The 16843-nt window shown below is 41.5% G+C and overlaps 2 protein-coding genes across 2 annotated transcripts in view; both read left to right on the top strand.

The window, feature by feature from the left end:
• Positions 1-16843, top strand: part of LOC137287476 (nephrin-like) — a 65633-nt gene that overhangs the window by 33004 nt on the left and 15786 nt on the right. The gene's annotated exons all lie outside the window — the stretch shown is intronic.
• Positions 1127-13172, top strand: LOC137258053 (hemicentin-2-like). Its single transcript, XM_067795602.1, has 7 exons — positions 1127-1273; positions 1520-1769; positions 8493-8849; positions 10783-11040; positions 11938-12213; positions 12625-12944; positions 13104-13172. Exons 1-7 carry the CDS (start codon positions 1127-1129, stop codon positions 13170-13172), a joined length of 1677 nt encoding a protein of 558 aa, XP_067651703.1.

Genomic DNA, 16843 nt, shown 5'->3' with positions numbered 1-16843 from the left:
ATACATTTCTAATAGACTGTTTATCTACCTGGGACAATGTTTCTTACTGCCTCATACTCTAAAGCTGTAAAAACTTTTCATGCCACAGGCCTTATATCAGGCACACAGAGTGCAGGTCCAGTGTTGTCTACACTGTCTGACACAACCAGGTTCAGCTGGGAGATTCCACAGGGAGGTCTGGGGATAGGGATTACCTTCTATGCTGTCAGTCCCTTGTAAATACAAGGCACCGTTTGGCACCGATACTGGATTTAAGTTTTTTCGATGTGTTTTGTTTCACCATTCGAAAGTACTTGCCTTCGAAAATGTGCTGATCTCGAGCTATCAGCCTAAGAGCTTGCACAATGTCAATATCGTGTGTCATATTGAGCGATTCCTCTGAGCTACTTTTCCAAACCAAACACCTGGGTAAGGAGCAAGCATAAAGAAGTTGACATACACAAATCTGCCTTTTCTTATGCTTTCCACTTCAAAGATCCAAACGAATCAGATAAACTGAAAGGAACTCTAATATAACATTGAGTGTATGCGTCTAATAATTCCTGACCAGATCCTGTCAGTTTCAGAGTGCCAACCAGTTCTACTGCACACGCATGGACAGGCTTGCGATAGCCTGTTAAAGAAGGCTTTATTTTATGTCCGGAACTATACGCTCGCGTGTCAAGTGCGTGTTTAGGTGGGTTTTCGACGAGTCCTTGCCCTCAAAAATACTTCAACTGTCAAAGCAGCCGTCCGATTTTGGCCAAAATTTGGCTAATTCAGTACTTTGCGGAACAGACTGTGGAGTCGCTATTCGCAACTATAAGTCGAATTATTTGTTTGTGAAATATGTCTTGACTTATGTCTTCAGCACATACAGCAGCAGATATACACCTCATCAAATGCAACGCACCACCCAGTATTAATTAGCCTAACTTAACAATTCTTCCAGTGATGATTTTACGATAGGCCTTTATAAAAAAACGTTGTTCTCTGCATACTTTGTGCCTAAAGCATGCACCATGGGGAAATTCACGTGCACGTGAAACACACGGGTAACATGCCACCACCTCAACACGAACACGCATGTTTATACTCAGATAAATTAGCCTGCGTTTTTCATCCCCTGACGGACGTTTCGGTTAAAATGACACCCAAGGTGTCCATAGGACACAGTTGGCAGATCATTGGTATGAGCAGGACCGGGATGTCATTCCGTGCTATTGGCCGAGAATGGAATCTAAGCCACACGACGATTAGCAGGTTAATTGCCAAACTTGGGACCACGGGAAAGGTTTAGGACCGATCCAGGACAGGGAGGCCACGGAAAACAGATGCCAGGGAAGACAGAGCATTGGTTCGAATGGATAAGCGTAATCCATTCCTCAACAGCTTCTGAACCTATTGCACCCTTTCTAAAGACTGTCCACCGGGTCTGTCCGGAGACGTCTTCATGCTGCAGGTCTGAGAGCAAGACGTCCAGTCAGAGGACAACTACGGACCCCCAGATACAAACAGGATCGTCTTAATTGGTGCACAGCAAGGCAGGGGTGGCACATTAGATCATGGCGGCGCATTCATTGTTCCGACGACAGCTGGTTCCTCCTACACGTTAGACACGATACCATCGCCAGCTCGGAACCCTGACCTCAACGCCCTGGAGCATCTGTGGGACATTCTGCGTCGCCAGGTCAAGCAGAGGGAACCTCCAGTCAGTTCCCTGCAGGAATTGTCCCAGACTTTGGTGGAGGAGTGGAACAGAATACCATTGAGGAGGACGTCGTGTCAGAGTGACCATTGCTGCCAGACATGGAAACACAAGATAATGAAGACATTTTTCTGTTTGCAACTGTCCCATATAAGGTTCAGTTTCTATGCACATTCGATGTCTTGTGTTCATTAAATAACTGTGGGTGGCAATACTTTTCAGGGGCTTGTTTTGGCTGGTATTGTTGTCATTAAAAGATGTTGCCTCAAACTCATGTGTTACCATTTGGTTACAGGTGTTTTGCCAAAAAAAACCCGAGAAAGATACCTAAAGATCACAAATAATCCATTCAACGGTCTTTGAATACCATTTTCTTTCTTTATGTACCACAACGTGGGGGTGGTGCGCTACTTTTGATGAGGTATATACAAATACATGTGAAGGCGTGATAGAGACTCTCCCAGTGAGCTATGAGTCCATCGGGGCATCGCCGTACTTGAATAACGGGGTACATTCTCAAGGTAACCAAAGCAAGATGCACCCCTCGTCATGGTCATGCCATGGATCAATTGTTTCCATAAATCCTTTAACATCAGTCCTCATCTCCATATGTGTTCACTTCTATTCCAGCATAATTTTTGTATGATATGAGACATTTGTTGGAAGCGTTTTCTGTGGGTTAAATGCCTTTGTTTGCTTGCTTTCTCCTTTGCAGGTCCTGACCATGAAAACAACTAATGAAGGATACGAGGATACATCATGATGAGATTTTCAGTTACGCATAACATATTCGTTCAGCCCGATGCAGGCAAACATCTGCGATATTTTCTAAAATTTAAAGCAGGGTCAATTCAAGGGAAGAATAGAAGACATTCTGTATGTGTAACTCATCGTGTGTAATGCCCGACACAACACCAGCCCATGGCGCCCTGACAACGATACACGAACACGGTAGTTCTCACACTGAGGGACAATCGCCCTTATAGGACACTTATTGGGAGGCACGAGGCACGGTTGCTGGGATATCAGATGCATGGATTGAGACCGACTGACAGTTCCTCTTTTGGGTCAAGGAATTGTTACTGTGACGTTCTATAGTTTCGGGTTTGGTACGAAAGTTTCATTCTGACGGTCAGATGAGTTTCATCGTTTGTTAGTTCACCAGATGTGCATAATTTGATGCATTAATAAAGTGGTGATTCTCATCAATTACTAAGTAGTTATTGGTTCATGCTGTTTCATTGAGCTAATGCCACAAAGCAAATCTTGACTTCACAGACAGCAACCAACTTGTTTGCAAACAACTTCATCTCCACACCATGCCAGACAATCTCTGATCGAGGGATCAGGCAACTAGCCAAATGGTGTCAAACAATAAAATGTTATGTCATACATGTGGATACCGTCATGATTGGATGTAGACTTTGAACGTGAGTGAATGAGTGAGTGAGAGAAATTTCAACGTCACATCGGCAATGTCTCAGCCATATCGTGACGAGAACATTTAATACTGAAATATATATGCATAGTATAAAAACGTGTCAACGAAGGACAGTAAAACAACTAGAACATCACAATTTAAATAAAAACTAGCGTGGAAGGTTAACATTACTATCACTATCTGGACAAGAATATGTAAACAGACTACAGATCTCCAACAACCGAAGGTAGATCACCATACTAGCGACCATGGGGACTTACAGTACCTTTGCTACCTCCATGGACCCTAGTTGGATTTACATCATCCCCTCAGCCGCTAGAGAGTGTATGAAATGCTAGCCAAAATTAACATAGCATGAATACTACGATTAAAAACCTGGTAGACTTAAAATTACATCACATGTTATTGGATTTACGTACCCTCTGAGGGGGACAATTATGTTACAGTACTTCAACCCCCTTTGAGGGTACAGCCACTAATGATTTGAGTTACTAATTCAATCTTCCAGTTATAAGATATTTACCTATTTACAATTTATTTAACAAATCTAATTCTTTTAAAAATGCAATGATTAAATGAGCACTAGTATTGCTAATCAGATCCTTCATGGTGCGTTATTAAAATACTGATCCCTTGTGATGGAATACTCAACACAGTAGTTAGAACGTGAACGCAGTAAGGCTTTATGTCCATGCAATAAAGGGCTAAATAGTTGTTTAGTTACCAACCCAAAGAGAACCAAGAGCATGACACGTTTAGCAATCATAATCCAGAGAAATACAAAGGGGAATCATCATCATTTCAGTGTATTCTAGGAGTACTATGGCAAGCTAGCAACCAGGAAGATCAACACAGCATAATCAACACAACTCGAAAGTGAATTACAAATGACAAACTTTACAACAACTTGATGTATATCACCCAATAAAACTTTGTGCTGTCTGTATTCAGAAAACAGGTATACATCTGCCAGGTGCAAATAGAAGTGGATAAGTGTTAGTTGAGCGAGCATTAATACGAACGCGCGATGGCTTGTATTACACCTGACACAGGGTTGTGAACACTACACATTATTCTGCCTAGTCAAGTCGAACGTATGGTGCCGCCTCTTACCATTTGCATTGTGTACAGCTCTCGTGGGTTGGCAGAGGGATTTCGTCCCTGATGGAGCTGTGACGTATCACATATCCATGGAAGTCACAATACCCAGAACACATATGGTGACTTATCTGATTTGTGCCAAAACATTGGCAGTGCCGGCAACAACTGTTTCTACCTGTACGTTTTCTGTTTTCTCAGTTTTACATCTAATCAATACCACGACCAAATATAACTGTCTGAATAACTGAACGACAGGATAACGTAATGTAGGCTGAGTGAACATATCAAGGTGGCCTAATACCACCCCAAAAACAGTCGGAATAGTTCTGATATGTGAAGGCAAGTGTTTAATGAGCAGTGAATTGGACACGTGCTGAGGATATTTCATAATAAATTTAGGATACATGGTAGTGATCCACTACTTCCTTGGAGAAATGGTTCAGGTGCAGGTTGCTGCAAGTTTTAATCTTCATGTGAAGATGTCAGGCATGTAACAACTGAGTTGGAATGGAACGTCGGTGTATGTCGTGATAGAGACTGTAAATGACTAAAAATCACTGATTGGAATATTACAACATAAGGTATGAAAATATGTTTAATCATGAGTAAAGAAGAGGCTTTACTGACATTCGATACGGGCTTCTCATTTTAACACGCCACCTCAAATTAATCATAGAAACAAACATAATTACAAATGCAAAGATAAAGATCAGCATCGTCTCAGGTTGATCGAGTTAAGATACCTTGACATAGCTGAGCATGTTAATGTGATTGACGACTTGACACACTGATGGACTCAGATTCACTCGCTGACTGACAGGATCACAGACTGGCTCACTGACTGACTCTCTCATTGATAACTTGTGGATTGACTCTCTCACTGACACACTTGCTGACTCACTCTCTCACAGACTCACTCGCTTATTGACTTTCTAACAGACTACTCACTGGTTGACTCTCTCCCTGATCCCCTCACTGACCCACTCACTGACTCATTAAAGTGATACAATCGTTAACTGATTGTCTCACTGACTCTTTCGGTGGTTGACTTAATCACAGATTCACTCAATGACTGACTCTTGCACTTAACACTTGGTTACTGGCTTCCTCACTGACTCACTCGCTGACTCACTTGCTGACTGACTCTCAGGGACTCAATCGCTGATTGCCTCTCGTTGACTCACTCGGTGATTGACTCTCTCACTGACACACTCGCTGACTGGCTCACTTGTTGACACACTCACTGATTCTCGCTGACTCACTCGCTGCTTGACTCCCTCGCTGACTCACACTCTGACTGGCTCACTTGGCGACTCACTCGCTGCTTGACTCTTCCCTGACTCCCTCACTGACTAGCTCACTTGGTGACTCACCCGCTGATCGTCTCTCACTGACTAACTCGCTGACTCACTCGCTGACTTACGAGCGAGTGTTGTGCATGTAGATATTACATCCGTGTTGAGCTACGTAGTTACACGGGTCTATTATAGTGACAAAACCTGACAAACTGAAGCCTCGGCAGGTATGTACAAAGTATACTTTATAATCAGCTTTGCTGTGTGATTTCCAGTTGTGAACTGATCGGTCTTATGAAATAGCATATCGATTGAATTAACTCCATGTACTCGCATTCTTTGACCTGGTCACAGTTTTACGGTATATACAGCATAGAAATAGAAATGAACGGGAAATATTTAGTGAACACAGGTAATGTCCAGGAACTGAACACAGGCTGAATACAATTTGATTGAGGTCCAAGATTTATTAGAGTTATGCCCCTTTGATGTGTGCACCCAAGTGTAAATATATACACTTTACGCAGAACATCACAGCTAGATGTATCCCCTGTTTATATATGTATTTCCAGCACCTGGACTCGATGAGAAAACTCTGTTCAATTATGCAGTCACCATTCGTATTCCCCAGCAGTCCATGTGGTAGAGATATACCAATAGAGATGCAGCTTACAAAAATACATTAATATGAGATGCTGTAACAGAACCACGATACGAGCACAGATTAATATGCATATCCTCGGTACATTTATCCATGTGAACGAGAGGAAAATACGAGGGACATTTGGTTTGTTACCAATAGAGTCGATGTAGGTTGTTAATGCATATTTTGTAGAACATAATTGCTTACTTACACCGTTTGTAAGACCATGTTGTAAACATACCGCTGTTATGTTCATAACTCCATTCCGATATGTATATCATTTCATTTACTATTACTGATTGCGAGAGCATAGTAAGAAATCTCATGAATAAAATGTCCAGTACACGATACTCGTAGACATTTCAATGTGGTCAGTTTATTATTACACAATGCCAGTTAGAAAGTGCCCAAAAACACATATGCCACGTGGTCAGTTTTCAGACCTCAATTTCAGTGAAAAGGGCAAGTGTTTGTTGAAAATGACAAACTTAAGGAAGGGACAGGGATCACGAAACAGTAGGAAAGAGAATCAATGGAATATACTTCCCATAAAGATATATGATCCCACTCTAGAATGATGGTCAGCAAATATGAGTTGTCAGCGCACTGACCTACACCTTACCGCTTAGAGAACATTTGCTTGTTTCTCCATTTGCTTGATTATGAGTATAACTATTATTGGAGACAATCACTTCTGTCACAAAGTAATCATCTGTGCTTATGTACTGTGTTTTAAGGTGATCCAAGGTGTTGAGTCAAAACGTCTTTATTGCAATCGGTCCGAAATTGCGGTGTAGACGCTAAGACGTTACCAAAGCAAGTGATACTCAACTTGATGGACAAGGAGAGAATACAAATGAAGAACAGCTGAGTTTATACAATTAACGCGTCTGAATGTCGGTGCGATGACATTCCTAATAGTTGTAGTGATTACACGTAATGGATATTTAGCCAGATGGATAAATGATAGGGTCTTTTTAATTCTTGTTGAACACCACCCGCTAAATGCCACTCAAAGACGTTACATTTAGCTTTACCTATTGCCCCAAACTGATAGGATGCGGCTTCGCTCGTGACTCGGGTATATTTACTAACCAGGAAGTAAACGTCACATAACATGGTCTGACCTGATAACACAGGTAGAGGAAAACTCTTCTACAAGTCCAGATACAAAGGTGAGACAATATACCGACTCATATAATTGCATGGGGACCTAGCTTCCGGCTTTCATCTGCTGACTTCGATATTCAACATGCTAAATGGAACTGATAAGTTATCAACCAGTACTGATGATCTGCGATATAAGTCAAAAATTTCCGTTGATAGATCAGTCAGGACAAAATCCAACAAATGAGTCGACATAATACGAGTTATGACAACAAGTAGCAGACCGTAAACATACATGTAGCTCAACCCTCTCTGTAACATCTACATTTTGTCTTGGCGATCAGATTCACCCGGGGCCTAAACACAAACGTCGCCGTACGTGGAACATATGCATAGATTCTCGTGAAATGGTGTGGTGAAATATCGATCTCACCACTTCACGTGAGGAGATACAAGTGATAAGGGAACTAAGGGAACCTCTAAATGTGTTTTTACACAAAGTTATGTTTGTCGTGTGGAATTCCTTTTCGACAATGCCTTCCCGTCGTCATATCAATTAGACAGCTATTTTTCAGATGGGTCAACAGACTGAAACAATCTCCTGAATGACCGGTACCTGAGCAACTTGTGATGAGTTCCAGTGTTGGGTTAACGCCGTTATAGGCGGGTTTTCAGCGTAATCAGGTCGAGTGGACTCAAAGTGGTAGTAACAATGGGAGTGGTGTAAATGTCAGACATGCAACAAGCCATGATCATGACTTGTTATTAGACACACTACATGTCTCATGTCGTTCATGGTGATACTTTTAAAATATGGGAATACATATGCATATTGTTCTTTTACCTCTTTCAGAATACTACTGTCAATGGCGTTCCTTTGTATTACAGCAACAACTGTGTTTGCAGCTATCCTTTTGAAAGGTAACTCAGGATGAAGATAAACTATTACTTATGAGTATTAGCAGACAGAATCGATTTCTAAATCAAACATCATTTTCACAAATGTACATAGTACGTGCTGGTATGCTAGTATCGAAACAGGGCTAACGTACGGGGTGAGGGAAGGTATTGATATCGAGGAAAGGATTCCTGATATCAAGGAAATGGGCGTTTCATGAACAGGAGTAGAATACGGAGATGAGTAAGGATTATGATCCCCTATTTATCAGCAAGACACCTGTGACCGTCAAAGGCCTATCACATATTCTTTGTTGTCAGGTGTTGGGGGATCAGTGACTGTATCAGGATCAGGAGGTACAGGGACACCCAACCAGCAGGCTCTTACACTGAGATGCAGCTACACCGTGACACCTGGGGATGTTGTTATTGAGTACACATGGAAGAGAGTGGAGGACAGTTCTACAGTTACCATAGCCAGTGGATCAGTGACTGCTCAGACAGTTGTGTTCCAGGACTCCTGGCAGAATAAGGGTGTGTTTGTTGGTGACTATACCTCTACCCTCGACATCCAGCTTCCTGCCAGTCAGATGAACTCCAGTTATGCCGGGAAGTACAGGTGTGAAGTTTCTACTCTCTCAATATCTGTTCATGCTGATGTCGATGCCTCTGTGTTTAGTGAGTATACGACAGACATTATACTGAATAAAATGTAACGGGTGACCTCCAGGTATCCGTAAATATTAAAAAAATATTGAAAACACATACGATGTATAGTCTGGTTCATAATTATTGAGAATGTTTCTTCTTACTTTGAGCTATCCTAACACCTCAACTGATTCACTGATACTTAAAACTAAGTAATTGTATAAGGGAGGTAACTCATCTTGGCCTACTGAGTATAGTACAATTAGAGTTACCTCCCCTGAATTTGTAGCAGACGTCATTTTCCTCAGCACTATTAACAATGTCTGCTGAATTTAAAAGAAGGTTGATTTTTGAGTTGTGTAATCAAGGAATTGATGATGTAAATACATTGGCAGAGAGAACAGGAACTCCTCTTTCTACTGTGTATAGGATTAGGAAGAATTTTAAAGAGGGAAAGGATTTTGGGCACTAGAAAGGAGCAGGGAGACCCAGAAAATTGGACTTCTCAGATCGCGTCCGGCTGGGAATTTTAGCGTCTAAAAAGCAAAGGGCAAGCATCTCCAACATCAGGTATGAAATGATAGAAAGGGGATCAACAGTTGTATCAAAATCTACAGTTAGAAGAAATTTGATTGATCTTGGATGGGAGAAAAAGACTGGAATTCCTTCTCCTTTCATGAAACAAGAACATAAAGACAGGCGTGTTGAGTGGTGTTTGGCACATGAAAACTTTGACTGGGAAAATGTGTTTTTTACTGATGAAAGCTCAATATGGGTATATCCCAATAATGTGAAAATATGGACAAAGTCTGCGTCAGCACCGTTGTATCGACGACCTAAATACAGCCCAAAGTTTCATGTATGGGGAGGGATATCCTTATTAGGAACGACCCCGCTGTGTGTGTTTGAGGGAAATCTGACAAGTCAACGCTACACTAACATATTAGATAATTTTGTCCTTCCAAGTGCACATGTGTTTTATGGAAATGACTGGATTTTGCAGCAAGATAATGATCCTAAGCACCTAAGAGAAAAATGTGACTGTATTACCATTTCCTGCATATAGTCCTGACTTAAATCCCATTGAGAACATTTGGGGGATGATGAAGGAATGTGTGAATCAAAAGGGGTTGACAAAAATTGAAGACATGAAGAGAGAAGTGGTCCGATACTGGGACAGCATAACTCATGAGACACTAACCTCTCTGATAGGAAGTATGCCTACCCGTCTTAGACTGTGCCGTGAAGCTCAAGGAGACTTGATAAAATATTAAATTGTTACCTACACAACATGAAAAGGTCAGTTCACTTTCACAATACATTCAATTTTATCTGATTTGTTCTCGTTTAATAATATGAAATGCTTTAGCTATTCTCAATAATTTTGAACCATACTGTATGTTCGATACAAGTACATATTACAGAACTCACACACAGACTCTGCTAGTCTTCAGTTTTGCAAGCCTTTAAACATACAATGATACCGTCACATTGCTCATGTATAGTTAGATATCATTCGGAATGTCATCCCTGAAGAAACCACCGTCCTGGCACCAGTGTTCCCATATGACCTATAAACAATATCTCACACAGCACGTTTCTTTTTACTACCAAGGCAAACATGTCACTACATATATATGGTGTCATGTCTAAAGAAATCGATCACATTATACACTGTAGAATCTTAACCAGGGAGGAGTGAGTGAGTGAGTTAGTTGCTCTTTACGCAGCTTGCGGCAATATTCCAGCACCATCACAACGAGGAACTCCAGGAATGGCCACAAGAGGTAGGAAGTTCGCTATAATCATTATATGGTCTCCCTTCGACCTACACAGGAGACTGCCGTCTCATGATAGACTGTAGTACCTACACCAGGAAGAAGCAAACCCTGTGCTGTCATGAACTCAGTCTCAGTTAGTGGTCAAAAGTATTTAACAACATTTCAATGAATGTTCCTTTCAGCCCCTCCTTCCATATCTGGACTACCACAAACACAGACAGTCACAGAATTCTCTAACATCAGGATAGACTGCAGTACCTTCTCCACACCAGGCCACCCTCCAACAACAAGCTACAGGTGGACCTATGGTGGTTCTACGGTCAGTACTGGGGCTGTAGTTGACAGACGGAACATCAGCAGGACTCAGGGAGGAGACCACACCTGTACTGCCAGCAACAGTCAAGGATCAGACTCTGCCTCAGTCAGTGTGGATGTACAATGTAAGTAATCCCAATACCTTCGCCCACCTGGAAGATAATGCATAAAGAAGTCTGAACAGATACCGCTTTGCAGATTCTGATCTAAACTACCCACCAAATTTCGGATACACAATATAACATCCGTCAAGTGAATTTGCACATCAATTTGTAATCTTTAGATCCACCGTCTATATCTGGACTACCACCAGCACAAACCGTCACAGAAGTCTCTAACCTCAGGGTAGACTGCAGCATGTACACCACACCAGGCCACCCTCCAACAACAAACTACACATGGACCTATGGTGGTTCTACTGTCAGTACTGGGGCTGTACTTGACAGGAGGAATATCAGCAGGAGTCAGGGAGGAGACTACACCTGTACTGCCAGCAACAGTCAGGGATCAGACTCAACCTCAGTCAATGTAGCTGTACAATGTGAGTAGGCGTATCGTTAGTCAATTCTTAAAAGTAGTCTCTCTCTACCTTAAAGATATACTACAGTTTACTCAGACAGTACAGACGTTTCTACTCTACCCGGACGGTACTTAAGTTTTGACAAGGGGACGGATGTCTACTTCAGTGAAGTATGACCGTATCGCAATCAACATCACAAACGCTTTAAACATTTCTTCTTGTAGCTTCAGTATGCAAGGTGTTACTGCAACGAGGTCACTACCTGTGCTGTCATAGCTGCCAGTGGCATTATCTGTTATGTTGTTACATCACAGAAGCTGGGTATTTTTGCGGTCCATATTTGGTTTTTCAGTTACATATTTCATAAATATATTGAACTCTTATTTACTGCGCATATATGATCCGTTGAGTGTATACATGCAATCACGTTGGAATACGGCAATGCATAATTAGTAAATAGTCCATAAACACGAACACACACATTAGCTGATGTTTCTTTCAGACTCAGCAAGCATACGGAAGTTAACCGCCAACTCTGTAAGTGGCTCAGTGATCATTAAAGAATCAAGTACAGTGACCCTGATTTGCCAAGTTGAGAGTAATCCAAATCCAGTCATCAAGTTAGTGAATGGATCTCAGGAAATGAGAAGGACAGATAACGCATTGACGGCGACATATACACTGGAGTTAAACTGTAGACAAAGGGGGAACTTTTCCTGCACTGCCTCCAACAACATCGGGGAACCGGTCACCCAGAGCGTTGAGCTGTTGGTTCAGTGTAATATGTATTTGAAATTATGTGTCTATTGTTGTTTACTTATATATATGTATGTTACACTTGGTATTATGATCCAAATAACTTCCAAGTGTAATGTTCACGCAATGTAGTAGTATTATCTGCTATATGCAGATATACATAACACCTTATAAAGAAAAACTGAAAGTCTAAACAATGCTGATAACAAGAATTACTGTGATTGTATTACTCCCATCATGGAAGCTGTGGATGAAGCCCATTTCTCGTTTTCCCCGCGGTGATATTGCTCGAGTGTGGGTAAAAGCGATGTGAAAATAAACTGAGTCATTGATTCACTCGCGCACTCAATCGAAAACTACCAGTGGGGCCGTCCTCATGTGAACACACGTTACTGGTTCTTGAATAGTCATTATGCTGTTGTACATTTACCAGGTTCACCTCGGCTTGATGACTCAGTGTCTAAGGAACTCAAGTTCGCCGCTTCACTGGGTGGTGACGTGACTGTGGCTGTGTCAGTCCTGGCCTACCCCCTTCCTACATTCATCTGGAGTAGATCCATCAGCACCAGCCAGGACCTCACTGGTTCCTCCAGTCCTGTCTCAGACATCTCAGTCACTGCCAGACTACGCCTTACTAACCTCCAATACCAGGATTTCGGAGATTACTATCTTACAGTGGGCAATGGTGTGGGCGGGTCAGTTACATGCACAGTCAGGGTAGTACATGTAGGTGAGTTGACGATGTCCGATATCGTATTGGTCATTCAAGCTTCAGGGATTTTCAGACTAATGTCACTTTTTGTTTTCTACATTCTACATTCCTTTTAGTGCCAGAAATACGAAACGTAACAGGAAAAGATTCTGAGATCATTTTTTTTCCGAAAAAGCTGTTGCAAGGGCCACTACAGATAGATACCTACACAGTTTCGAGATCTGGATAATGCAACAGCTTCGTCGCTATTGCTGTCCGGGGTAGAATAGGCATTCAGCAACCCATGCTTTCCATAAAAAGCAACTATGCTTGTCGTATGAATCGACTAACGGGATCGGGTGACACCGAACTGAGCAGATCGATGCTAATGCTGTCGATCATTAGGTTGTCTGGTCCAGACTCGTTTATTTAAAGAACCCCGCCATATAGCTGGGGCATTGCTGAGTGCGGCGTAAAACTTAACTGATGAAATTATCTTATGTTCTTTGGATCAAGTGCTCGTATGTACCATGGATTTTAAGGGATTTGTCTTTGTCTGAACCACAAAAGAAATGAGCTCCTGGGCATGGGGAAGAGCTGGTCTTCATGGACACAAGTTTGGTGTAAACGATAATCGACTGTAGTTAATGTAAGACTCGCTGAATTGGTTTGATACATGTTACTGTTTCACTCAATAACCCGGCCCTGTCATCTCATTGGTACAGAGTAGACACCAAACATACAAAACCAAATGAGGGATATAAAAATGTTATATATATAAAATTCAACCTCTGTCATTTTGTATTAGACCCCACCACCTGTAGGGGGATAAAACCCGAATGATTTGCATGAAGCATCGCAAAAATGGGCATAAATACACTTTACTTGGCGGCAGTGACGTACATTTAGTAGAAGTCGACTGAGTGGTTCTGGAGGTTTGACTCGCTGATTTGGTTTGGTAGATGTTATCACATCCGCATTCAGCATATGATTGTCGTGAAGTCAATCACTGCCTTATTGACTATTTTACAGACCGAGCCATGTCACTAGAATACTGCACAGGGCTCAGTTGAACCACAAATGCATAAAATCCGCAGTCACATGTTATAGTGTTTACATTGTAGATCCACCAGACCAGCAAAACCTCGTCTCTTCATGTATCAGTACAGGGGTACTAGCAGGAGCGACAGTAGCAACATTTCTTCTTACTTTGTTCATTGGAGGAGGACCTGTTGTTATGGTGCTGTACAGAAAGGGGTACAGGGTCGAAAATATTGTAAAAGGTACATAGTAAAATTCATGCTGCTATATATGATTGAACACAGATAACATAGAGTAGGTCTTCTCCCAAACGTCTGTTACATGGTCTTTGTCTTCCACATGTGTATCACTGGTTATCAAGATTGTGTATGATGGCCAAGAGTGAGATTTGTACTGCCGTTGTTTGTAATGTGTCTATAGCTACGTGTCTATCTACAGTAAACTTTGTCACTCTCTCCTCCGGTTACATTTACGATTGGTGTTTCATGTGTATGTTTGTGTTTTACATGTCATTTGTGTTTTGTTTGTTTTTTTCCAGGAGCTTCACAAAAGAGGTAAACAAAACATTGCATCGATCATCTAAAACCAAGGAATAAGGTCGAACTTACAATATGTAAATTGAATTATATTTTACATTCTAAATTATATCTCCTAATTCCTTCAATTATTGCAAACGTACCTGTTGATTTTACAGTTCCAATCATCCTGAATCCGCGGAAATGGACAACAGAGGGTACTCTTCATTAGGTACGTGCTGGTTATTACTTTCCCTTGTTTTGATACAAAATCTCATATCATATTTCCACAACTCAAGATTACAATATGTTTCAGATGTTCCACCGCAGTACTCAAATTTGACGGAGGAATCAGAAAAACAACAGTACACCCAGTTGAAGATTTATGAGAACACAAAAGGTAGATGCATGCCATTCAATAAAGTAAAGTCTAGTGTTCTCATGTGGATGCAGTGTGAAATTGTTTGGGTTCTAACGAGAAGGATAGAGGTGTAATTTGATGGGTTTTTTTGCCAACCTGTGGGAGAGCTACAATTGATGCTGAATTATATAATGAATTATATCTTCAGCGGAAGCTGCAGCAGAGGCAAATACCTATGAAGGCGTCAGAGAGGCACCGCCTGTGACTTACGTGTCTATCAGTGCATCGCCATACCAGAACACTGGGGCACATTCGCAAGGTAACCAATGCATGAAACACTCCTGGATCCATGGTGTCCACAAATCCCTTGACATCAGTATTCATCATCATTATTCTTTGTCTTCTGTTCCGGTACAACACTTTTGTAGTATTGGATGCTTTCAGTTGTTATTTTTTCTGTACGTTAAATAACCTTTATTTGTGTACTTTGCAGGTCCTGTCCATGGAAATAACTAACGAAACTGATGAGTATATCAGTTTCCAGTTATGAATAATCTACTCGTTCAAGCATGACTGCTTTGAGGCAAACGTCAGTGTTATTGCCTTTAATTTACAGTTCATTATATGCTCATTTCGTCTTTGTCGATTATTTATCATTGGATATACCAAATGTAGAAAGATATATTTGGAACCAGAAAACAAGAAATATAATTTGTCGGTTAAGACCGATAGTGATGGGACTCGGACTTGATTAGGCAGGCAACAGAACCGGTATCAAGTCATGCCTGATTACAGCGAGACATTCTGGGTATGTACATGAGACGTCATAGTACCGGTGGCGCGTGCAAGTCTCGACGGAACATCCTCACATGGTGCCCTGACAACTGCACAAGAGCTCAGTATTACTCACACTGAGAGGCAGTGATCCTAATAGGACACTTATTGGGATTTTAAAACAACGAGACTAGTGGATTGACGTATAGGATAGATCACATAGATAGATAGATCGTCCTTTTGAGAAGGCATTTGTTACTGTGACTTTCCATCACTTCAGTTTTAGTGAGAAAGTTTCATTTTGACGGTTGATGTGAGTTTTATCGTTTGCTATCTCAACAGATGTGCTTAATTTGGTGTATGATTCAAGTGGTGATTCTCAGCAAACATCCAGTGGTTATTTGTTAATAATGTTGAATTGAGCACCTGCCACAAAGCAAAACTTGTCTCCACGGACAGCAGCCAAGATTTACGCAAACAGCTTCCGTCTACACATTTGGACATCATTCTACAAACCTCGAAGAATCAGATGACTAGTTAAATGTGCCTTTAAAACAAAATAAAATTTGTTGTCATAACTATGAATAACGTCATTGTCCGGTGTAGAGTTTGAATGTCATCGCGACAAAGCGTTATGCCAATGCAATAAAGACCTAAGTAATTCAGTAGTTGGCACCTAGAGGGGAACTGAAATCCGAGAGCTTGGCACATTTAACAATCAACAGTCAGATAGATACAAGGGGGGTTATTCAGTCTGAACCTCGTCACACATGGGCTTTTATATCAGTTTACTGTGGGAGTACTGTACCAAACTATCAACCGGGAAATCTCCACAAATAAAACCAGCGTAATCAACGCAACACGGAAGTGAATTACAAATGACAACAATCACAACAACTTGATGTATATCACCCAATAAAGCTCTTGAGAGTTATCAGTTTCAAGCTATATACTAAGTAACCAGATAACACCTGCCAGGTAAGAATGAAGGTGGACCAGTGTCATTTGTATCATATACCACATACAGTAGTGCTCTCAGCTGTCTCCCTTGCACCTGGGAGTGAACAGCCATTTCTACAAGTAATAACGAGGCCAGTACAAAAGTAATAACGTGACTGGTCTACAAATAATAACGAGGCCGGTGTACAGGTAATAACGAGGTCAACTGACGGTATAGCACCCGTGTACACCCACTCGTCAAACACAGACACAGGATGTAAAGTAAATCGGCCACATGGTCGCACTGTGCAGACAGAAACATGCAACTTGT

This window comes from Haliotis asinina, chromosome 1, assembly GCF_037392515.1.
Source record: "Haliotis asinina isolate JCU_RB_2024 chromosome 1, JCU_Hal_asi_v2, whole genome shotgun sequence".
Lineage (NCBI taxonomy): Eukaryota > Metazoa > Mollusca > Gastropoda > Lepetellida > Haliotidae > Haliotis > Haliotis asinina.
This window is presented reverse-complemented; position numbering and strand designations above follow the sequence as displayed.